The 25,156-nt window shown below is 40.2% G+C and overlaps 1 protein-coding gene and 1 pseudogene across 14 annotated transcripts in view; both read right to left on the bottom strand.

The window, feature by feature from the left end:
• ANK3 (ankyrin 3) overlaps positions 1-25,156 on the bottom strand; it is a 332,431-nt gene that overhangs the window by 204,036 nt on the left and 103,239 nt on the right. For 12 of the 14 annotated variants that reach the window (XM_067710883.1, XM_067710881.1, XM_067710879.1 and 9 more), the window contains exons 2-8: positions 20,196-20,297; positions 19,627-19,725; positions 19,320-19,418; positions 11,470-11,568; positions 5,758-5,943; positions 5,072-5,095; positions 3,797-3,895 (exon numbers count right to left, since the gene is read on the bottom strand). In XM_067710883.1, the coding sequence (XP_067566984.1) occupies positions 3,797-3,895; positions 5,072-5,095; positions 5,758-5,943; positions 11,470-11,568; positions 19,320-19,418; positions 19,627-19,725; positions 20,196-20,297 (708 nt within the window). The remainder of the gene's footprint in view (positions 1-3,796; positions 3,896-5,071; positions 5,096-5,757; positions 5,944-11,469; positions 11,569-19,319; positions 19,419-19,626; positions 19,726-20,195; positions 20,298-25,156) is intronic. The other 2 variants (XM_067710891.1, XM_067710893.1) reach the window with 1 other exon arrangement.
• LOC137209483 (SWI/SNF-related matrix-associated actin-dependent regulator of chromatin subfamily D member 2-like) lies at positions 870-3,219 on the bottom strand (annotated as a pseudogene).

The raw sequence follows: 25,156 nt of genomic DNA, 5'->3' as shown, positions 1-25,156 counted from the left end.
TTCAACTGATAAAGGCTTTTAGCAGGCTGATGACAATAGGATAGGAAATAGGGTTTGTTTTTTTTTTTTGCCACCAATAAACAAAGATTTATTTGGAAATTTCCAAACCTGCCAGAAGTGGCACTTGTCAAGCCCTAGGCCCACTCTCCTCCCCAAGCTCCAAAGGGGAACAACAGTCCTCGCCACCGCCACCGCTTCCCTGCCCTCCCCCTGCCCTCCCCCAGCACGCTCACCCATGCCTCAGGCCCCGCCAGAGAACTAGCGTGCCCTCCCTCTAGGAGGAGTTACCCCTGGGCCCAAGAGCTGGGGGTGGCAGCCCTCTGGCCTCTCAGGAGATGATGGCGGCCAGAGCCGCTTGCACAGACTGAGAAAAGAAAATAAGGAAGGAGATACCGAGTAGGGCTCCCCGAAAAACCCCAGCTTACTCCTGTACAAAAAACGTGGCTCCCGCATAGAAAAACCTGCTCCACGAATAGTGCAAATACCCAAAGGAAAGGAAAAAAAAACCAGCAGCAAGGCTGGGCTGGTAGGAATGGCAAAGAACTTTGGTTTGGAAAGGCTACAGGAAGAGTGTGAGCTGTGCCCCTTTTCCTCGCCCAGCTGCCCAGAGCCAGCGCTGACACTCGCTCCAAGGGGGTCTGTAAACAAACAAAGCCAGGGGCCTTTGCGATGTCAAAGCACAGCCTCCAGGTCCTACTCGGGCCTGCCTGCAGGGGGCAAAGGAGGCCTCTGCTGTGAATCCAATTAAAGCCAACGTGTAAGTAGTAAGGCTTTGGGGACTAAGCAACACGGAATCCTCTCACTACACTTATGAAACTAAAGCTGGGGAGCAGAAGGTGACAGGAGACACCGCTCACCCCCTCCTTGACCTACGTGTCTGTGCCCCAGAGGGTGGTCCCCTTCCAGGCTGAGGAGGGGGGTGCTCCAGGGCTGGGAAGAAAGGAAGGGATCCCCGAGCCTGCGGTCAGGCGGATTCCCGGCACCTCTTCCAGTTCCTGCCTTTGCTGCTGCACCTTGGCAAAGATGCACCTCCCCACTGCTTCCTGGGCCCAGGGCTGGTGGTAGAAAGCAGCTCGTCTCTCCTCCTCAGGATTCCCAATCACATCAGTGATGATCTTGGGAACGGAGCCATGCCTGGATGAAGTCCTGGGGGTCAGTGCTAAAATTGAGCATGAGATCCCTCTGGGTCTTCAGCTGGTTGATGGACTCAGCGGTCTCATGGAGCTTGATATCAAGGGCGGCGATCTGCTGATGGGTGGTAGAGGCCGGACAATTGCTCATCTGGGCCTTGAGTGGGTCATCCACCTCCACATCCATGTCATAACAGCCTGTCTTCTTCTGGTCGTTAGGGTCCACGCTAATGACATGGTTGATGACAATGGGGTCTGGATGCTGCAACAACCCGGCCAGCTTCATGGGAATCTCAGAGAAACGGAGTCGGCCGCAGCTGAAGATCCGGCGGAATTACCAGTTGCAGTTGACGTACTCCCGCTCGTGGCCGTCCTGCAGCTGGTTGTGTTTGGCCTGCATGGTGGCAGCCCTCGTGTGTGTGTGCACCCCCAGCAGCCTCGCCAGTCGGGGGTCCGACTCGTACTGGGGAGGCTGGTGACCCAGCATGAGCAGGCGGGTGCACCTGACGATGAGGTCTCGGGCCGTTTCACCTGGAGGCCATCTGTCTCCTGGGTGGTGGGCATCCGGTGCCACTCCAGCAGGTGGTTCAGGCCCGTACAGTTCCTTGTCCAGCTCAATGACGAGGTTCTTAAAGACTGAAGAAAACTTCCTCTTCCGTTTCCTAGGATCACCCAACCATTTTCCCTCTACTCAGAGTTCCCAGGAAGCCACCTGGTCCCCTGCGGGGTTTCCCCCCGGGGGTCCCTGCGGTTCCTGCACTATCACCCTCTGCCTTGCTGAGACTGAACGTACTAGAAATATCGATCCACAGCTTTTGTTTTTGCGTCAGAGGCTTTCTGATGGCCTCCTGGATCTCCATCCGCTTTCGAGCAACGGTCTGGTCCAGCTTCCGCTCAAAAGGCAAGAGATCCATGTACGCCTGAGGCTCTGGGACAAGCTCCCGAATTCGCTGAGGTAGAACTTTATCTGCCACCTTCCTCCTCTTTAACCCCTGGCGCTGGGCAGGCGTCGGGGGCTGGGCCTGGGGCACAAGCAGGCGTTTTCGGAATGGGTCCATCACGGTGGGTGGCATGCCAGGTCGAAGTGGAGCAGCTGTGCCAAATGGGGAGCCTGCAGGGGTTCCCACCTGCAAGCCAGCCATGGGCATCTGGCTCCCTGATGACCCGCCAGGCCTCTGGTAGTGCGTCACAGGGCCCCGGGGCCCCCCATGCCTCTAGCCGGCCCGGGCCCCCTGAGCGCCGGTCTGGGCAGCACGCCGGGTCCCGATGGCAGAGGCGGAGCTCCCAGGGCCGCGGCCAGACATCGCTCTGTCCCTGGAAATAGCTTTTATATTAGCCTATTCTGAGTTCGTATTAATTTTTATAGAACTAATGAATTATAAGAAGGAAAAGAAAAATGAACCCTTAACATCAGCAGAGGGAGGCGGAAGACTGGAGGGGTGAAGAGCTTTGGGGCTGAAATTCTGCCATTTCTCATTTGCTAGCTCTGCGATCTGGACCAGCTATTTCTTATCTCTAGGCCTTGGTTTCCCCTTCTGTAACACAAGGATAAGTAACACTTTTCTTGATATAAGAATAAATGAGGTAAAAATGCTCAGCTTGGCATCTGCTTCAAAGATGGTATTACTTTTACTACTACTACAACTACTGCTGGCACTAGTATTATGATTGTTCTCTCTACCGGGTCTATTGCCACTTCTCCCCTAACAAGTGAGGTTTTTAGCAAAAATAATGCTTCAAACGCTATGTGCAAAATCACAGCGCTGCTGGTGCTGATGTGTCCGGCGCCGCGCTAGGTGCTCTGGGTATGCTCACTCCTACTTCTCAGTGACCCAGTACAGGAGTGTTGTTATTATTTTTTTTTATCATATTTAATTTCATAATCCATATTAACTTCATCTTACCAATGAGGAAACTGATGGACACAGAAAGAAAAGTTAAATCCAAAACTGGAACCCGGGGAGTCTGAATCCTGAGTCCCCACATCCAGCCACTTCTCTGTTCTGCTTCCCACCTTGTTTCTACTTCTGATGATGCTTTTGCTGACGATCAGGCCTAGAGCTAGACCAGCTTTTACATTCAGGGCCATATTACTCGGGATGTCTGAGTGGCTGTCCAGGAGTACCCATGACACAGTAATTCCTTTCCCTATGATTATGAGCTTACTCAGGTTACAGAATCGTGTTACTCATTCTGAAAGTTTATAGGGGACAGAAGTTAAGAGCAAAAGGTGGCCTCTATTATTTGGGTTCTAAAGTCTGGGCCTTATCCAGACATTCCAACCCATTCCCACCTGGAAGATCGAGACCCTGATTTCTAGAGCACTGTTAGTGCCATCCGACCCATTTCTACAGTCTCAGAAATTTCAACTTGGGGGACAGCGTGTAGTCTCCAGTCATCAGTATTTAAATCACATTTTCTATATATTCACTTAGATATTTATCACCCATCCCTACTCCCGACCCCGATCTTGGTTTTCTTTTCCTCCTAGGAAATAGGCACACCTGTATGCAAGAAAACGCACTAGTATAAGGAGACATCACACCTTCCACTGACTGGGAGGACCCTTGGCGGTCAACTCTCTTGACCTCCTCCTCATGGTGGGGAAGGAGGGTTAAGAATCGTTTCAAATGCTTGAGGCGCACATCAGACCGCAGCACTCTTACCCGCGCGGTGAAGTCCACGGCTGCCGCTCGGTTTAACAGCAACGTGGCTACGTTGATATTTCCATAGTGAGCAGCTATGTGGAGCGGAGTGAAGCCACTCTGGAAAGAAAACAGAGCAGACGTTCAGCTGATTCCTGCCGGCCCCTTGCCTGACATGTTAATACCATAACCCTGCCCAGATAAAAACGGGGAAGCAAGATACGCTGAGGTCCACATTCCATTCTGTACTAGGTTTCTTTCCATTAGTGCCAATTGCTCATAGGATTTCAAAGAGATGCCAAACTCACAGGCAGAGGAATAGCCAGGGAGGAACCAAGGGTGGAGACTGAGCCATTTTAGTAATCCAGTAACAGAACTACACAGAAGCCAATGTTTCCAAAAGTTAAAATAGGGATGACAAGAAATATCTTGACAGCTCAAAGAAAGTTCGATCAGTACCACTGTTTTATCGTTCATAGAATCGTCCATTGAAACTCTGTCAAAATTTAACTTGTTTTATATATTCAATGTAGAGTCAAATGAACAAACGGTAAAAGCCAATTTTAACGATGAAAGCAATTTGGGGGGAAGAGGTACTATTACACATCGGTCTTGAATCGTGGTGAATGCATTTCATGAAGAAATGGACAAGCTGGTCTCTTTAGTAGCAAATGCCTACTCGATAACACATTTTTCTGGATTATTCATACCGAGGTCATTTTACTTCCTTAAAAAAAGTGCTAAAACATGCAGCGATTCACTTAGTCCCCAAAGATTGAAACCTTATAGGAACTAGATGCATTTCTGAATTGTTAGCAAGCTTCTCAGCCATGCTAGCGATCTGACTGACTCTTGTCAAGGGTGGGTCATATGTGTGCCCTTCTGGGGTAACTTCCCTCTTGCTGACACCACTGAGGGTAAGTGTCATGCAGAACTCTAGAGAACCAATCCTAGATGAGTAGAATGACAGGGTTGTCTGCAGCTTTAGGTACAGCTGGTAAGTTTCTCAAGTGCCAAAACGCTTCGTGTCACAGAACGCTATTGAAATACCCTTAAGTTTCAAGGCTTCCTCATACTTCCTTTCAAACACCAGGTTCAGCTGCAGAAAGCCCTGGTAATCAAACTACTATCTTCTCTGGTACATGCTACTTTGAGGGCGGGGGTATAAAGCAGGTATCTAGCCTACAGAAGGCGATGCAAAGAAGAAGGGAAAGAAATGAGGTAGCAGCTCTAAGAAATGGGAAAATGATGATGCAGATATAGATCATATGTACACGTATATATATGTATATATACCTCTGTTGTTCTATTCACCACCAGCTAGGTTAACACATTTGGAAGCAAGGAGGAGGAAAAAATGAACGGTTAGTTTGCTGTCGGTGATCATGGATGGCAGAAAGCTCATGACAGCTAAGTGACGAGGGTGAAAGCTCTGATGGAAGCACGACAGGCACAGAAAGAAAGCTAGACTGAATGAAGGGCTATGTGACGGCCTATTCCAAATGCCACATTTCCTCCACCGAGACTTGGGAGTTGTTGGCTGGGACCCTGGCTGCTCGCATGGTTTCCACAGCTGATCAATACTCAGTGCATTGCCTACCGTCTGAGATAGCAACCAAAGGTTGACTTTGTGCACACCGTGGCTAGCATTTTGTAATTTTTCACCTTGATGTTTGAGCTGACGTGTTAACGACATTAAAAATACACGTTCAAAGGAAGGACACTGTTGGGTACGTATCGATTGATTTCTTTTGAGGTGGCCTCCATGTTAGCACACATAGGGCAGCACCCACAGTTCCCTCCCAGCTTTAGATGCCAAGGGCAGGGGATGTGCCTTCGGCTGGATGACTTGGGCGCTTGATTTTATTCCTTTCAGGGCAGTTAAGTGTTTGGCATAAGCTCCAAAGGGAGCCCAGGCATTCTTCACATTTGGGTGCCTAACACAGGATGCTGCACGAGGGGCTCGTCTCCCAGGTCCTCACCTTCGACTCTACATCTGCATTGTTGTCATTCTGCAGCAGCAGGGCGGCAGCTTTCGTGTCATCTTTCCTGGCAGCGATGTGAAGAGCTGGAAGACGCACTTTTCCTTTCGTGTCGTTTTCTAGCAGGAGTGACACTACTTGATCGTGACCTTGTTGCAAAGCTACTGCCAACGGTGTGAAGCCATCCTGCGAACAGATGGATGGGTCAAGACTGGTCCCTATGGATATTTTCTTCTTCATTAACGAATAAGAAGGTGACCGAGTGACCAAATGTCAAGTTTTGTTCGGGGTTATTAAAGCTGACGTACTCAAGTAGACATATGTGGAAAGAAATTTAAAACTACACATATACCAAAGCAGGAAATAATTTAAAAATCTGTAATAAGTTTATGGGTTTCTTTCTGTGGAAAAAGTGGGTAAATTTCGAAAGTCCTACCTAAACAAGAAAAAGACGGCAGAATTTCCGTATCCATAAAATAATCTCAGTGAAAACAATTACCTCTCGGGTTAAATCCAGGCAAATTTTTCAAAGGCGTTCATTTAAATAAGCTGTAAACATTTCCACTGATAATTTAAAACTGTTTTATCCAGTACCTTGTTGCCTAGCATATCCTGTCTGCTTCATCACTGTACCTTGTTGCCTAGCGTATATCTGGTGCTCAATTTGTATATGTGAATTAATGAACTATACTCACTGCTGTTTTAAGAAAGATATACATGAAAGACTCGTGGTTTCTCTGACCAATGAAAGAAGGGATCATACAAAATGTGACTAAAGGCAATTCAGAAATACACACACATCTGTAATTTGAGTCTTCCCGCCGTATGGCCCCGGGACTTGACAAAGAGAAGACAGCTACAGATTTCACTGTGGTTAATTAATTTGTGGATGGTCTGCTGACTGTAGAACACATAGTACAGAGCAGAACATCCCAGGACTGGCTCCCAAATTTTAATTCTGCAATGCTTTCATTATCACACACTCAAAAGAACATTTCAAAATTATTTTTACTAGACAATTGGCAAGTAAGTTACTTATTATTTTATTCGGGTCATGATATTTTATATCTGTAGTCCCTGTGGCACATATCGAGGGCTGCTCTGATGGAGGAGTGCTTATAAGGGAGAAAGAAAAATCAGAGTTACTTGCATACTCATGTCTTGTTGGTTTTCCTAAAAGACCACTTTCACCATTGTATTCCTTGCTGGAAAACACCTACCACTCCTACCACTCATTTGGCTGAATGCAAATCAGCACATTTATACTCAAGGATGTGTAAAATATTGGCGCCAAGCGCCTAAGTGACAGTATTGCCCAGGCTCTTCTCGTACAAATCATCTCCATTCTCCTTACTAACTGTGGACATGCGGACCATCTCCACCCTGGCTTCTAATCTCAGGCTATTTGCTGCACCCTGAAATGTCCTCCTTGTTCCACGTACACAAATTCTATCTATGCTCCAAGCCTCAAGATCTGGCTGAAGTTCCACTTGCCGCTTTCAACTTTTTCCAAGAAGACCCAAATAAGGAAGAGGATGAGCACTGACGCAGCTGGAAGGACATTCCCTGCAACCATATGTAAGATAATGGAGAAAGGCTGCATACAACCTGGACGTCATCAAAATGACATCACAGGTTACACCGAGGGACATAAAGTATAGAGTGTAATTTAATGTTATGGGAAAAGGAATCTACATAACCATGTAAATATATGATCTCATTTTCATTAAGATAAATGTGTGCGTTGTGAATATGGACAAAAAAATCTGGATGAATAAACAGAATATTATCTCTAGGGAAAATTAAACATGGCTTTTTCTTCTTTTTGCTTTTTATTGTACTTTCTCATTTATTTAATATATTACTTTTGAAAAAAAAAGAGAAAAATACATTTAAAAAAATGGAATGGTGAAAGGAAAATTGTGTATTAAGAGTTAACGTTGCATCTCACTTTTAAAACCTGAGCAAAACCTAAGGGGTAAAAATGACAGCTCACTTCTGTTCTGCAGCAAAATGAAATGCCTACATTTCCACTGATAGGAATTTTTCAATCCACAGGGCCTATACATAAAGGAAACTACCTTGTACCAGAAAATCAACTGCAGCTGAGACATTAGCACTGACAAGAATGTGCTTCCTGCACAAACCAATTAAAGACACAAAGTACCAGCCCTAAGGTGTTAACAGCTAAAATTAGCAGCTCTAGATTTTGTTTCCAAACCAAGTTTAAACGGTTTGGTTTGCTCTGTAGGGTTATTCTTAAGAGAAAAATACAAGCCGGAAGGAAACGTGATAGGAGCTCCTTGAGAAACTTCACTGCCTTGTGGACTGTCTGGCACATACTAGGTGCTTGATAATTACTTGTGCCATATAAGTGAACAAATAAATGTACCTCATGCTTCCAAATTTTGATTAGCGAAAGAAGGAAGATATCCATGGAAAAGAAGGAAGATATCCATGGAAAAGATATAAATGTAGTACACAGTAATACAGGAAAGGTTTCGAAAACCACAACCATGCCAAAGACTCGATACATATATACAAGGTACATATGGAAGAAAAAATGTATTGATGGACCTTGGCAATATCACATCATATAATAAATTAAAAATCCTATTAAAATGTTTCTATCTAAGGAATCCTTTCATTGCCACTACTGTTCATTCTGTAAATACAGACTTCTGTATAAATGATACCAATATCATTGCAGTTAGAACATTGTGTGAATGAAACATCTTATTTCTTGCTGTTCTTTTTAGTCTCTAGTAATAATAATCCAAAAGAAGAGCTAAAAATTCAGTCAAAGCTTCAAAAAGCTCTAGATAATCAATAGATGTTGTTTATATAGTGATGTACTAGCACCCTCATGAAGACATGGATGTGATTTGTTCTTAGAACATTCATTCATTCATTTATTTTTTAAAGCTACCAACCCCCCCCAAAACCTCTTGAAATTAATATAAAGGAGTAAAAAAAATCTATCTGCATTATCTCTCTATCTATCTACATATCTATCTATATATCTATCATCTAAATATCTATCTACATATATATCATCTACATATCTACCTACCTACCTGTCTACATATCTATCTACCTACCTATCTATGTACATATATATCTATCTACATATCTCTATCTATCTACATATCTATCATCTACATATCTATCTACATGTCATCTACATATCTATCTACATTATCTATCTATCTATCTACCTACCTACCTACCTATCTACCTACCTATCTTCTTGCTAAAAGACTGAATTAGTTGTTTAAGGATCTCATATAATATTTCTTTTCTTTTTTTTTTTTTTTTTTTTGTGGCCTCTTCCGTTGAGGAGCACAGGCTCTGGATGCGCAGGCTCAACGGCCATGGCTCACGGGCCCAGCCGCTCCGCGGCATGTGGGATCTTCCCGGACCGGGGCACGAACCTGCGTCCCCTGCATCGGCAGGCGGACGCTCAACCACTGCGCCACCAGGGAAGCCCCAATATTTCTTTTTACTTGGTTGTAGCGCCTCTTTTGGGGCCTTGAAAGCTTAAAAAAAATTGGAGAACTCAGTGAGTTACTGATAATTAGCTGACAAGTTAACTCTAATCTATTAGCAGTTAATGGGGTTTATATTCGCTTCTAAAGGAGAGATCCTTGATGCTCTGTCCATCGCAGCCTGAAAAAGAATACTACCTGTCCTTCACAGACGAAAACAGTACTAAGGAATTGCTGTCATCAGGACATTCATATTATTTCGTATTTCCATCCAAAAATGCGAATGGGTTTCCTCTTCTACAACAACCTCTGCTGCCCATTCTCCCTGCAAAGCGTGATGAGACCTGCGCTTCTTCGTCCTTGAGGGACTCACTCAGGCTACTTCCTCCCAGTGTGAGGATGGGCCCTGCTCGACGTCTACAAATGTTGGTTCCTTTGTTATTTCTTACCGAGCTCTAAGGATATTATTGTTTAAAAATACATTCTCAAGATAAAAATCACCAAGAGAACTGAAGGGTATGAAGTGAAAAGTAAGGCTCCCTCCGAATTTTCAGAATAAACCATTGGTGACAATACACTACGGACATTTTCCTGTATCAGTACATAGAGTCTTGTCTCCTTGCTAATAGTGCAGAAGAGCATTCTACTGTCTAAGTAGAGCCGTATTTATCCAATGACTTCCCTATTTGTCCTTCCTAGTTTTTTAAAAATTGTCATTAGTAATCATATTGTTGAGCTTCTTATATAATAACTATTTTTTTGCATTATCTTCTAATATATGTGATAGAAATTCTTTGAAGTGGAATTGCTACGTAAGAAGGTGTATAAATACTAATTTTGATAGTTACTGCTTCTGCAAAAGTGTTGCAACCAATTGTCAACTTCACCAATAGGGTAGTTAACTTCCAATTTTTTCTACCCCTTGAATTTCTTCCTCATCCCATGGGCAAAAGACTGGATCTCATTCTTTATCTGATTAATAAATTAATACTTCTTTGACTATGAGGGAGGGTGAGGTATTTTAAACATTTATAGTCATTTGTATTTCTTTTTGTGTGAACTGCCTCTTCATTTACTTAGTGGCTTCCCCTGAAGGCATAATCTCAAAAAAACCGGTGAGGTTATATGCAATCCCTGTATTGTCATCTTTCTTGTGCCATTCAGGAAATACTTCAGAATGAAAGTCAGAGGAGTGGTATTATGACAAGGATAACCCTACATCTGTTCTAATTCATTGTTTTGTTAAAAATAAAGAATACCCAAATGTTGGTCTTTTATTATTAGCAATAGATTTCTAGTGATACACTTTACAAGGGATTATAATCTTCCATCCAGATTAGTTTAAAAAATAAACTGTATTACCTAAAACAGTACCAGTGACTTAAATAACTTTTTATTTTTAAATAACTCCTCTATTCCTGACTGCAAACGTTTTTTTTTTTTTTAATTAATTTATTTATTTATTTTTGGCTGTGTTGGGTCTTCATTTCTGTGCGAGGGCTTTCTCTAGTTGTGGCAAGCGGGGGCCACTCTTCATCGCGGTGCGCGGGCCTCTCACTGTCGCGGCCTCTCTTGTTGCGGAGCACAGGCTCCAGACGCCCAGGCTCAGTAGCTGTGGCTCACGGGCTTAGTTGCTCCGCGGCATGTGGGATCCTCCCAGACCAGGGCTCGAACCCGTGTCCCCTGCATTGGCAGGCGGACTCTCAACCACTGCGCCACCAGGGAAGCCCCCGTTTTTTTTTTAAATACCACTTTTATCTAGTATTTAAAAATGTGTACTAGTTTTGTTTAGAAGTGTGAGTTTAATTAGTTTACTTTAGAAATATATAAATCCAATCATTATAATTATGCTAGCTTAAATTTGGAAAAAACCAGATTTAAAACTTATGTTTTATCACAAAAATATTTCAAAACAGTGGCTGCTTTTGAGGGAAAATTGTTAAGAAGCAGATAAGTGTCCTCAAGCAAATATGTAAATAGTAAATAAACAGCTCAGTTATAGGGTAGAGTCAGGCATTTAAGAGCAGAGAGGGTATCTCTGCAATGGAAGATTCTTGAAAGACTAGAGTTTTCTAATATATTTCATAAAACCTTGCGAGCCCACACGTTAATATACAACTGCAATGACATACCAGTGAGACAAATTCTCAATTTACAGCTTCAGGTTGATAAAATGCCCTATAAACACGTGAACTTACCCATGGAAAGAACCAAAGTGTCTTACCTCCGTGGCCAGGCTCTGGCTTGCACCATTGTCAAGGAGAAACTTGACAACTTCCAGGTGGTTCTCCTGGGCCGCCATATACAATGGTGTGAAACCATTCTGCAAAATAAGAATTAAAATGTTTGTGGCTTTTTAAAGCAAATCTATCTTTCCACTGTACTGATGATATCATATATTCCAGGAAATCTCACACGTAATAATTTTAATAATACTTTAATATATTCATATTTATTAGAACACCTAAGCACCATGATTTAAGCAGAATGTAGAATTCACAATTATACTTCCTAATTCATAGTTCGAGTGTGGTTCATTGCTACTTGTCTAAGTATAATTCATACCAATATATCCACTTTAGATAAATATGTACCTTCATTTAACCATCGACTACTTACTGTTTACCACGAGTAAAGGATTTTACTAGACGCCATGAGAATAGGCATAAAAATACATTTGGTCATCGTCTCAATGAATCTTTTTTTATCCCAAGCGATAATTATGTATCTTAAATAAAATATGTAATACTTTTACATAAACTTAAACACCTGAAATAGCTCCTACTTTGGAAAGAATTTATATTAATTTTCTACAGCTTCAAACTTACCCCAGACGGGGTGACTTAGAAGAAAGGAAAGAACAGCAATTGGAAAAGGGTATATCTTCAACTTTAAAGTCGAATTCTATTAGTAGTCTACTCTTTATAAGTATCCTTCCTTGCATTTTTTGCAAAGACGTGCTCAGAATACATACACACACATTCATATATTATATATTCTATTGTGCATCTTTGTCTGAAATGTGCCCAACTGCCAAGGAACTTGGAAGCAAATGAATACATCCATCTTAAGCTTCTTAGTACAAATACGTTGCATGTATGTCTGTTCTCTAAAACAATGTATTTCACATCTATGAAATACTGTAATATTTTTAAAAACTTATTGTAAGCTATATACACCAAAACAGGTATTTTTCAAACTATAATAAATTCTCTTTGAATACGATTTTCAGAATTCAGTCCTATCTAACTGAATGATCTGGAAATTTTGTTGTTTACATTATGCAATCTCAAAGAATAAATGTAAATACATTCTAAATTAAATGTTACCAAACATTACTCAAAACTTTGTGATTCAAAAGGTTTAGGTTAATTACTATAAGTATTAATTACTATATGATGAAGAACGTAATTCAGCCTCTGGTAACCTCACTTTTTTGGCTTCTACCTCAGAATTAGGAAGTAAGTTAAAAATATTCTTGATAAAAGTATTATCACGTAAAAAATCTACCATAGCATATATACTTTATTCGTCAGAGAGTTCCTCTATTCTACTTATTCTATTTTACACATAAATGTAATAAACTAGGTTATTTGGTTGCCAAGCTCAAGATTAGAGACACCAAATTAGAGGCAGTGGAATATGACACAGTAGTCAAGCTTCTTCCTTTTAAATTATTTACCTAGTAACATCACTAAGTTCACTGCTGCTTTGTTCTGTTATGAAAGATTTTATCAATTTTAAACACGAAACCTAGAAAAACTGCAACCCAATGTGTGTGTGTGTGTGTGTGTGTGTGTGTGTGTGTGTGTGTGTGTGTGTGTCTGCGTGGGTTTCATCTCTGTCATTCTTCCCAGAGCTATGAAAGAACCTGAAAGCTGTTTAGGATACCCTTTATCATACTGCTATTTTCTCATTTTCTTATCTGACCAAAATGAAAGATTGTTTAATCCTTGGCTGATTTAAATATCTCTTAACCAAAAAAAAGGAAAAATATTAAAAATATTAAAAAGAAAAGAAAGGTGAAAACCAACGTGGATTTTTATCACTTTATGAACTGAGTATATATCTTTCCACATCACCCAAAATTTCCAGATGGAAGATTCAGATTTTAGGAGTAAAGTTCTTAAGGAAAAATTCCAAAATGGATGTCATTCTCTCGGACATAAATATCAAGTAGATAATATATGTCAGTGAATCCTCGACTTCAGGGCAGAGGTCTGCTGTAGTTCAAGTTACCTAAGAAACGCTGGTTCACCTACAAACGCCTGGTTTCTAGCCCAGTGTACCTGCCCTGTTCTGGAGGAAACCTGCCAGAACCAAGCAAACATTGCATGACCCCTGAAGGAAACCCCAAACTAGGCACTGAGGTTTAGGAGATGCTGTTCTTACAGACCTAGAGCTTCCAAAGAGTGGTTCTTAAGAAATACAACTTTTAGATCACTCCGTGTGCCCTTTCCACAATGGCAGAGAGTGAAATGTGTACAACTGGAATTTCTCAGAAATAATACGTAGACACGGGTCACAGTAAGATGGGGCTCTGTAGTGAATAGTTCCCACAATAGCTTTTCTTCTTGTTTTTTGAGTGCTTGCCATTGTACCGCTATTACCCGAAAGCTGGTCATTTTCTGAATGGTCACACTCTTTCATATTGTTTCATTTTTATATATTTTTATGGATATATAATTCACACACCAAAAACCTCACTCTTTCAAAGTGTAAACTTTAGTGTTTTTTTAAGTCTGTTCACAAAGTTGAGCAACCATCCCCACCATCTAACTCCAGAACATTCCATCACCTCATAAAGGAACCCTGGACCATTAGTATTCATTCCTCATTTGCCCCTCCTCATGTCCTCTGGCAACCACTCATCTGCCTCCCATCTCGATGAATTGGTCTGTAGTAAAAATTTCATGTAAATGGAATCATCCAGTATATGACTTTGAATGGTCTCATTCTACTTCTGCTGACCATATTGACAAAATGGTTTTGGTGAGGCCTCCATAATGGAAATTTCAATTTTACACTGGGTATTTGAGTGTGTGTGTGTGTGTGTGTGTGTGTGTGTGTGTGTTTATTTTGGTCCCTTCCTTTGGCAGTATTGTTTCTGTTTTCTTTAGAGGAACGACATCTTCAGGGATGTGTAGGTAGGACTTGTCTTGGTTGGACTTTGAAGTAAACTGGCCTGCCCTTCTTCAACCACAGGGTGGACGCACGTGCGGCACAGCTCTGCTTGCTCTTCCACGTCTATTCTATGTCCTTCTCAATTCTCTTTTCTACCAAACCTCCCCTCCCCACCCTCGAATGGCCTGTAGGGACTGTATCAAAGGGCAACCTTACCCTTTAGCTTCTGATGAGGTTCTCTCACTCCGACTACCTAGTTTCCAAAGCTTTCTGAAAGCTTCTTTAGCCTTCTATTCTATGGGTTCCTCATACAATTCCAAATTGCTGAAGTTATTTGGATTAAAGCAATAGAAACTAACACGAATTAATACAAATTTTGTTTATTGGGAAAGGATCAACAAGGCGTGAGAACACATACACACTAGTTATGGTTCTAGGAAGATAATTATAAGCATCTTTTTGAAAGAGTGAATAAAAATATTACCATTACTCTCTAGTACAAAGAGGGTTAAGGCACAAGTAATCCAGTGTGGATGACCTAGAGCTGTAATGATTTTTCATGAAATAGTACCTGGATTGGGAAGATGGTAATATTTCAGAAAGAATGTGATTTTTCTCCTAAGAGAAAAAAGTACATCACTGGTTTTATATTAATTTCCTAACTTAGGAAATTTCCAAAACAAAGAGCTGACCAAAAAGGAACATATGGGTGGCCCAATTTACATTTGCTTTTCTGTAGCAACAATACACTGAATTCTCAAAAGGCTCAAGACTGAGTATGCTTTTTGATGTCTGATTTTATCCAATATCTTCAGTACCTTCTGCTCTGATTATGCTGTTATTGTAAGTATTGTAAGTATTGTGGAGTTATCATAAGTATGCAAAGTTGCAGACTTATAGTTTTATAGACCGTACTGAGGCATGCTACCTAATACCCACTAAAATAAAACAAAATAAAATAAAATAAAAATGAAATGAAACAATATAAATAAGGGCTTAAATTTCATCCATGCAATTTTATCCATCCTAGTTTCCTCCAACCAAGCCTTTGTATATCATAAAGTGCTGTTATTAATTAAAATGTCAAGGGCATGGTGATATATTTGTACTGATTTACATATGGTACTAATGTTTGTGAAGGTTGTTTCCATCAGAGGTGTGCTATTAGTTTAAAGGTCAGAAAGGCTCTATCTGGACCACACCCATTGTCTGACTTCATCAGGACCTGACTGCCCCCCACCCATAGGAAACATTAAAAAACCCAGAAAGGGGCTTCTCTGGTGGTGCAGTGGTTGAGAGTCTGCCTGCCGATGCAGGGGACATGGGTTCGTGTCCCGGTCCGGGAGGATCCCACATGCCGCGGAGCGGCTGGTCCCGTGAGACATGGCCGCTGAGCCTGCGCGTCGGGACCCTGTGCTCCGCAACGGGAGAGGCCACAACAGTGAGAGGCTCGCGTACTGCAAAAAAAAAAAAAAAAAAAAAAAAAAAAAAAAAAAAACCCAGAAAGACAAAGGAAGCATTGGTTTAATTAAAGGGTCTTGTCTTTGTAAAACCACTGTGAAAACCTGTCAATTTAGAATACTTTGATAGTTAAAATATCATATGAAATAGACTTTGCTTCTTTATAAACATAGTTGGTACCTTATATTATGGAATAAAGACAGAGAAGGAGAAAAGCGTAAGGGATGTCATTTGACATGGCAGTGTGAGATTTTTCAAGAGCAAACACTGTTAATCATTGTTGTCCTTCATATAAAGTATTAAGAACTTAGTAGAGTTAAGAAGTTAGGAATCGTAGTAGAGTTCTTTAAAATCACAATTTAGTTATCTAACCCAATTTCTTTCTTAGGGTAGGCCTAAATGATTCCTGGAATGTTAAGTAATATAAGAAAGAGTTAACTAACTTATTAAGACCTAAGATCAAGGCAATGACAAAAATTATTACGAGAATATCCACAAATTCCTAGTGTATAGAGCCTCAGTTCATCAGAACTTGATACTGTCCCATGCCATTTTTATTTTCAAGGAGAATTTTTATATTTGAGGAAGGTGAGGGGCTCTCTTTATGCTGTTTCTTGTTGGCTATTAAATATTGTCTATAGGGTAAAATTTGACTTAGATAGGGATACACTTTCTTGAATAATAATATTCCTGGGATGTTTTAGGTTCTGCCACCAAATGGAATTTCACGGCATTTCAAGGCATTATTGCTTGCTGTTCTTTAAAGTTCCTTTTGAAAAGTTGCTACCAGGAATTATCTTTGAAACTCCATTCTGCTGCATGGTGATCTCATTACTTATTCTGTCCACAGAACGATGCAGTTCAGAAAGCTTCTGGGGGCAGATGTCCAGAGGAAAGGGGGGCAGGTTTTCTGTCAAGTGGGTGGCTGGGTATTCCAAGCACAGCTGCAAGGAACAGAGAATTTCACAGCCCACGTTCTCCTTCCACACTTCATCATCAGGAGAGGATGTGTATACACTGAAATCAAATATGGTTAGGATTTTATTTCGACTACAGCTTCTCCCAGACATTTCAGAGAAGGTTTAAAACCACGCCTCCTCTGAACATTAGTCATGAATGTGCATAATGTTTAAAAGAAGGGAAGGTTAATTTTTCCCTCCCTTGGGGGGAAAATAGGAAAATGAAAATGGACTAAAGAGTTTTCCCACTATCTCAGAGCTTAACGCTAGCTATTTTCTAAGTAAAAAATTACAGGGCCATTTAAAAATAATTGGTTGAAAACCACAGTGCTCCTCTTGTGGTCAGCTGGTCTGTATTTCTCTTCAAGTACCATACCTGTCAATATTCAACTTTATATCACTCCTTTCTGGAAAAGCTTTATTACTGTAAGTGAGCTATCAAAGGGAATCAGCACAGGTGGCATAGACCATGTAACAAATGTCCAACCATAGGGAACTAGAGGTTAGACCAATTATACAAGAAATCATGTGGTTGGAAGTACAGTGCCGTTTCTTCTCCACGACACTGTTATTCAATGGCATCAGAGCTTTCATCGCTACAGTGGGAGTAACAAGGGAGAGAATCACTACAATTCTGTGGACCCATAAAATATAAGAGGCTCCTGTTACCCAAACATAATCAGTACTGGAAAAGACTGAGGAAATCAAGTGCATTTAAAGTGGAGATCAAAAGGCCGCAGTAAATAATGAAAAAAGTTAGACTGAGACTTCATCTTGAAAGAAAAAAACAGACTTTGTAAAAATGACTTTATATGATTTAACAAAAGGTAGGTTACAACTGCATTCATGTACAGGTTCTCAGAGTGAATGAAGACTAAACCAACTATGATGTTGGGGGAAAATATGTATGATGTTCTTGCAACAAAATTATATGTCAGCTTGACATCCTTCACTTTTTATTTTCAGAGCATAAGCAAAAAGATAGTCCTTTTGCAAAAACTACTTGGGAACCAAAGCCCTCACCTAATTTTTTTTCTTCATTTAATCTTTTGATTTTCAAATCATTCGAGTTTGAAACACTGTCAGGAAATCATCCAAATTCTTCACACAGTCTGGGCAGCAACTGCCAGAAAGTCACGACACCACAGCAGTCCTCCAGCATCACTCTCCCTGACTTCATGAAATCCTACATCTTTTGCAAAACTTGCAGCTTTGTTCTACAGTCAATTGGTTCAAAATCTAATACCCTGGGGTAGATACTGACGAACCAGGATAGATGTCAGCCTTCAGCTGGAAGGAATGTTTGAGTAGGGACCAGTTTTAACAACGGTCAGGTCCTTAGAGATGATCACACTAAGTGAAGTAAGTCAGAAAGAGAGAGACAAACACCATATGATGTCACTTATATGCGGAATCTAAAATACGACACAAATGAACCTATCTACGAATCAGACTGAGGTTCATTTGTGTCGTATTTTAGATTCCGCATATAAGTGACATCATATGGTGTTTGTCTCTCTCTTTCTGACTTACTTCACTTAGTGTGATCAATACTCTTGATAAACCATAATGGAAAAGAATGTGAAAAAGAATGTGTGTGTATATGTGTGTGTGTGTATATATATATATATATATATATATATATATATATATAAAAACTGAATCACTTTGCTGCACAGCAGAAATTAAAACACTGTAAATCAACTATACTTCAAAAAAATGGTCAGGTCCTAAGTGGATATTTGTATGTTATGATGGTGTTTGCTCTTCTACACAAGCTCACATCTGTGGGGACATGAATAGTAATGAATAATTTGGATAATAAGGACCTATATTTTTAGAAAAATAAAGTGAACTTAATTTTTTTATACTCAAAGTCTGCCAAATGATAATCTATTGGTATTTTCCTTAGAACTTCATGGAAGATTCTGAGAGCTTGTAGGAGGATCTTCTGGATGAATTATCAGTGTATATTCATTACTAACAATCTGGAAATTTTAAACTTTGGGGATTTTAAAGTTTCTTCTGCTTGTTTTTTTCTTTTTAATCTGTTTCAGGGAACAACGATGATGCCTGAGTTAGTAAACAGGAATTAACTAGTGTCTTCCCTTTTTTAACTAGATAAAGCACCGATATATTCTGAACTTCTAAGGGTATTTCCTCTTTTATAGGCCTCCTCATTTCCTTTGTCTGTGAGTAAATACTGAGACTGGATCTGAGCTAACATCATAAAACAGAATAAGTCTCTACATTACAGAGGTCCTCTAATCATTTGTGTCTATGACTACTAGCCATACATACCAGTTTTACAGATGGATGCCTTTTAAAAACCTCTACATCTCACACGAAGAGTACTGCAAATGAGGATATATATGAAATTGAATAATCCAGAATAATCTGGTTCTTCATGGGATATAGCTCTTAAGTATTATATTCTTAGAAGATACATGAACCAAGCAAGCACCTGACCCAGAACATTGTTTGTGAATCATTATAACAACATTTCTTGGCAGTAGAGCCGTAGGCTTACCTGGGATTGGGCATTGACATTGGCTCCATTTGTAACCAAGACCTTTACTACCTCTGCTTGCCCTGCCAAAGACGCTATATGCAACGCTGTGTTTCCTTTCTGTAAAACAAAAGGCAAGATACATGAGCTCACCCATCTTTCTCTCTACTTTCAACATTTTACAAAATATCAAATCCCTCTATAAGTTCCCCAAAGAGAACAAGGTTGACAGGTATCTCATGAGAAGCGTGCCCCAATTCTTACCGAGGGCTGAATTCTCACTGAATTGGGCAATTGATATAAAAAGCACAAGATGTGTCATACTGACCTTTGTAGCTGCATCCACGTTGGCTTCTCTCTGTAGCAGCTCAGAAACAACTTCTACATGGCCTTCTTTGGAAGCAAGATGGAGAGCATTCAACCCATTCTGAAGTGAAGGGAAAGCTTTACTCAGCAGGTTGAAAACTGAAGAGTAAACAGTCAACCAAGAACTCCCACCAACAACCACTTGTATGTGTTTAGTGTAGGAACTTGAATTAGGAATAAAAGTACTCATGGCAATTAGATAGGTTGTTCTGATGTCATTACGTACTAAATTTTAGGAATTAGTTATTAAAGGATACATATCTACATTTCTGAATGCTTCTCTAACAAAGCAGACAATAACTTGATAATTCAAGCTGGAGACATTTAATAGAAAACACTGACAAAAAAGAGAAAGTCTTGGTAATATCTAACAAAAGATTTAAGGAGTTGGAAGTCTGGATTTTTAAAATTTTATCTAAAAACTTAAATAACCATTGTAAAGCAATTATACTCCAATAAAGATGTTAAAAAATAAAAAATAAAATAAATAAAATAAAAACTTAAATAACAACAACAATCACCACAACTAACCTGATTGCAAATGTTGATGTCGACTCCATTTTTTATGTAGTCAAGGGCCTTTTCTAAGTGTCCGGCTCGAGCTGCTCTTAAGTAACTTGCATTGGCATCCGACTGAATAAAAAAGAAAAAACATGTTGATGAAAAAAGGAAACTAATACGCATGTTGCTAACTACCCAGAATTATTGTCCAAACTAAAAAGAAAGTAAAACTGAGATTTTTTTCAATTGAACTATTTTATTTCTAACGTGAAAACACTAATAAAAGGTCTTCATAAAGTCACCAGGAAAAGTACAAATTCTTCCAAAGTTAGTTTCAAGTGTATAAAGGTACCCCTTCTGTGATGTCATAACTGATTCTGAACCGAAAGAGAAAATTTCCATGATGTGTAGGTACGTTAAATCAACATACAATTTCATGAAAGTTAAGAAAAATCCTGTAACTTTCTGGTAGTTACATTATTATAAACCTCACTGTTCTCATTAATCAGAAATTTAATTATACAGATGTTGAACTATAAGGCTACACCTGAAACTCATATAATTAAAAAAAAAAGAAATTTAACATCTACTCCATTCTTTTGTACCTCTCCAACTTTTCAATTAATAGCTTCACGAATACATTTAATGTCACACTAGTTTAACAGGAATTTGTGGGTAATGATGTTCTCTTGAATTTTCCTGCAGGACACTGCCATGTGTTGGAACACAGACTATCTGAAAAGCATTCATTTATAAATGTCTACACAGTCTGTGAAGCATACTTTCCATATATTTTCAAGCCAGCTAAATCTACAGCGTGCAGAAAACTTTGTCAGAAGCAGTAGCAGGTTCAAACAAAGAAATATATACACATTTTTAAAACAACAAAAGCCAAGTCTGTAATTCATTCACTGAAAGCATACAACTCTGAACTACTGCTAAACTCTGTTACCTACAATTACGCAGCTGAAATCATCTACTACTGAAATTTTTAATAGAAAGAAGGTGATGAGAAGAAAGTCTGCAAAGTTGAGTCTGTACAATTTGTAAAGGAAACTTGCTCCACGTAAAACAACACAGAAGCAGATTTTCTTGAAAGGGCCGCCCAAAACATCACTGGTTATAAATGCAATCATGCAGGGTATGGCTTAAAAGAGGAAAGTGTCTTCCTTCAGCCATTTGCCAACTACGTCCTTCAAACTCCCATTCACTTACCACCTCATCTGTAAAGGCTTCCCAGACTACCAGGCACAGCTTAATTGCTCACTGTTCCCAAGGCACTGATTTCATTGAGCCCTCTCGGTATTTATGACCCAGTATCATAGTTTTTGGTATACCTGTCCTTCTTCCTCCCTAAACTGAAAGCCCTTTAAGAACAAGCAGAGGCAGATTTAAGGGGTAGGCAACTTAAAAAAGTTAGTCACCAAGATGCCAATCTTTGAGGAATACTAATTGAACCCTGGAAATGTACCTGAGATGAAGGAAAGGATCCATCCCTCAGAAGGATCTTTGGTTCTGGTGCGGGTCAATTCAGCTGAGTTGACTTGATCAAGACCTCAAAGAAAAAGGGCACTGTCTTCAGGGTCTCCTCCCTCCCCATGTTCAGCAGTGTGCCTCTCTCTGAAGGAGTACTGCTTCTTCTAAATTAGGGCTTCTTAATCTCAGCACTATTGGCATTTTGATCCAGATAATTCTCTGATATGGGGACAGTCCTGGTCAGTGTCTATGTTCACCAGTATTTCCAGCATCTACCAACCAGGTAGAATCTCCTATTTGTGACAACCAAAAATGTCTTCATGTCTCCAAGTTTGCCGGGGTGAAGGGTAAAACCGCCCCTGTTGAGAACCATTGCTCTAAATAAATGGTAAACCAATTTGCTGAAAGACTGTAGGTTTCAAAAGTCTTAAATCTTTGGCCTCCCTGCATTGCCATATGCCTTGACCTAGCACAAGGCAGTGACTCTATGTACAACATCCATCTTTCTCTTTCCTCTGCAGCTGGAAGCATCCCTGGCACACAGCAGGTGCCTATAAATGTTCTGTGAATGAATGAATCAACAAATAAGTAAATTACGTGGAAATAACTGATTATTTCCTAGAATAATACAGGAGGCTTTATTAACAACAACAATAGCAGTTACTTAAGTTACTATGATACAAAGCTGAACAGCAGAGAGCATAAACTGAGCCATGAGTTGGGTATCTGGGAACACACGTAGGTGCTGCTAAAGCAAAATTGGGATTTGAGCCAAGCACGCAGATCATTGAATCAGGGCAGAGAGTTCAGTAAGAGGAAGACAACAGGTTTGGTTCAAATCAGACAAAGAACAAACCAAAGTTTCCAGAAATGTAAAGAAAAATAAAATTCTGTCTTTAAACAGCTTGGGTACTTGGAGAAGGTTAGTTTTTGTTTGGTTTGTAAGTTCAGTTAGAAATAAATTAGCTGTGCAAAGATGGGTCATTGTACCATAAAATACCATCTTCTTTGTGCCAGCTCAGTGACTTACCAGGGAATTTGCCCAGAAGGGCTCTGATGCTGTTCTGAAAACAAATGACATGAGTCTGCCTGGATATTTCAACAGCCAAAGATAATAACTGTGAGTTAAGTAAGCACCCCAAACCCTGACTTTGAGTACACAAAAACAGCAGCTAAAGAAGTTCAAAAAGAGGTGTCAGAATTCGAGGAAAGCCCCTGAATTGATTCCAGATCTGAAAAGGTTTGGCATTGCTATATACTGTCATTTTTCTCCCACATTTTCTCATAATTTTCCTACCAGAAATTCTAAAGCAAAACAAAATACAGACAATATAAACCAAATCTTCTAATTCAGTGGTTTCCTACCTATCTGGAGCTCAGATTCTTTAGAGACTAACAAAAGTTAACGAATAAATTCCTTTCCTTCGGCCTTCCCTGGTGGCGCAGTGGTCGAGAGTCCGCCTGCCGATCAGGGAACATGGGTTCGTGCCCCGGTCCGGGAAGGTCCCACATGCCGCGGAGCGGCTGGGCCCGTGAGCCACGGCCGCTGAGACTGCGCGTCCAGAGTCTGTGCTCCGCAACGGGAGAGGCCACAACAGTGAGAGGCCCGCATACCGCAAAAAAAAAAAAAAAAAAAAAAAAAATTCCTTTCCTTCAACAATTGCACATATATGCATACACATACCAAATCTGCATACACACATCAAATCTGCATACACACATCAAACATGCATACACACATCAAATCTGCATACACACATCAAACATGCATATGCAAACACAACTTCCACGCTATTTCATACGGCTCAGGATTGCTAAGCCTGCTCACAGATTTAGGTTTAAGAACACCTGCTCTAATGATAAAGAATTCTCTGGTGGATACCCTCCCTATATCTATTTCAGCCAATAACCCTGGTATCAAATAATTCTCTGAGGTAGCTAATTTATCACCTGAGAACTTTAGGAAGAAGAAAAAGGACAAAGATTTATTTTCTTCATTTCTCCCGGCCCTCTGTTACGTGCAGACATGTCCAATACACCAATAAATAATAATCAGCCACTGCTTGTACTTCAAAGAAGAAGTCTAGGGAGAGAAAGAGGAAAATACAAAGAAAAAGCAGGAAGAGGGAAATGAAGACTGCCTTGAAGAAACATGACAACTGAGGAAATGCAATTATTACAGCCCACAGACAAAGAACCAAGATCTTCCTTCCACAAATATTTGTTGAACATCAATTTTGAACTAGTCATGCCAACATCTGGCTGTATGGTGGGGAACAAAACAGATGTGGTACCAATGAACACTCGCTGGCCTTCATCTCACCCTTACACTTTCCCAAACTGTGCTGCTTTACTGGCAGGATAAATAATGGAGTCTTCATTTTTTTCTTTTTTCAGATTTGCCTGTAGTACCTATATACTGTTGTTTATTTCCTTAACGTTAAAAATATATACAGTATTTTGTATTAGGCTTAATATCAATGTGTTGCATCTCTTAGCTATCATTCCATCAAGTAACTAGGGGTTACTCTTAACACAGGCTACAGCCTGTTTTTAATCTGGAACATTCTATCCAAACAATGTCTCTTTTAAGCCAATGGTAGACAAATTACTATGGAAGGAAATTAGGTCCCATGAGAGGCTGAGCGCTGTCACATGGAAAGTCATACTGAGGAGACCATTGCCTACAGAGTTAGTTGGTACAAAATGAATATGAGTAAGTTGGTCATCATTTCATTTCCCCCCCGAGATGATGAAAATCTGAAGGAAGGACTTGGAAAACGAAAGTGTCTTTCGCCACTTTGATGTCTTGTCTACTTAGCAATTTTACTAGACAGGAAAGAAATATGAACCTTGTGTGTTTTTCAAGGAAAGTTTCTCAAGGATAGAATCAAACATCATTATAAATTAACCTACTAACTCAGAATTTTCACCTGTACTGAGTATTGGTATTATTCAGCAAAAAGCAGTGATTGGAAAAAAATAAGCATTTCTTGAGTGCCAACCTCAGGAATAACTAATACTTCATACCTCTGACTATGTGCTACATACTATTACAAGCAGTTAGATTAACTTAATTATATTATTGGCACTTGATTATATCATTAGTCACTTAATATAATATGTAATAATTGTATAAGTACTTATATTAACTTAGTCCTTATAATATTTCCATGAAGTAGTATAGTGGGGTCGAATCATGCTGCCCGCCCCCCCAAATTCATGTCTACTTAGAACTACAGAACATGACCTTATTTGGAAATAGGACCTTTACAGACATAATTCTTTAAGATGAGGTCATACTGGATTAGAATGGGCCCTAAATCCAATGACTGATGTCCTAATAACAAGAGAAGATATACAAATATAGAATCATTATGTTGTACACCTGAAAATAATATAGTGCTACATAGCAATTATATCTCAATTACAAAAAAAGAGGAGGAGACACAGACACATAAGAGAAACCATGTTAAGGGCTTCCCTGGTGGCGCAGTGGTTGAGAGTCCGCCTGC

The sequence above is a fragment of the Pseudorca crassidens genome, chromosome 16 (genome assembly GCF_039906515.1).
Source record: "Pseudorca crassidens isolate mPseCra1 chromosome 16, mPseCra1.hap1, whole genome shotgun sequence".
Lineage (NCBI taxonomy): Eukaryota > Metazoa > Chordata > Mammalia > Artiodactyla > Delphinidae > Pseudorca > Pseudorca crassidens.
This window is presented reverse-complemented; position numbering and strand designations above follow the sequence as displayed.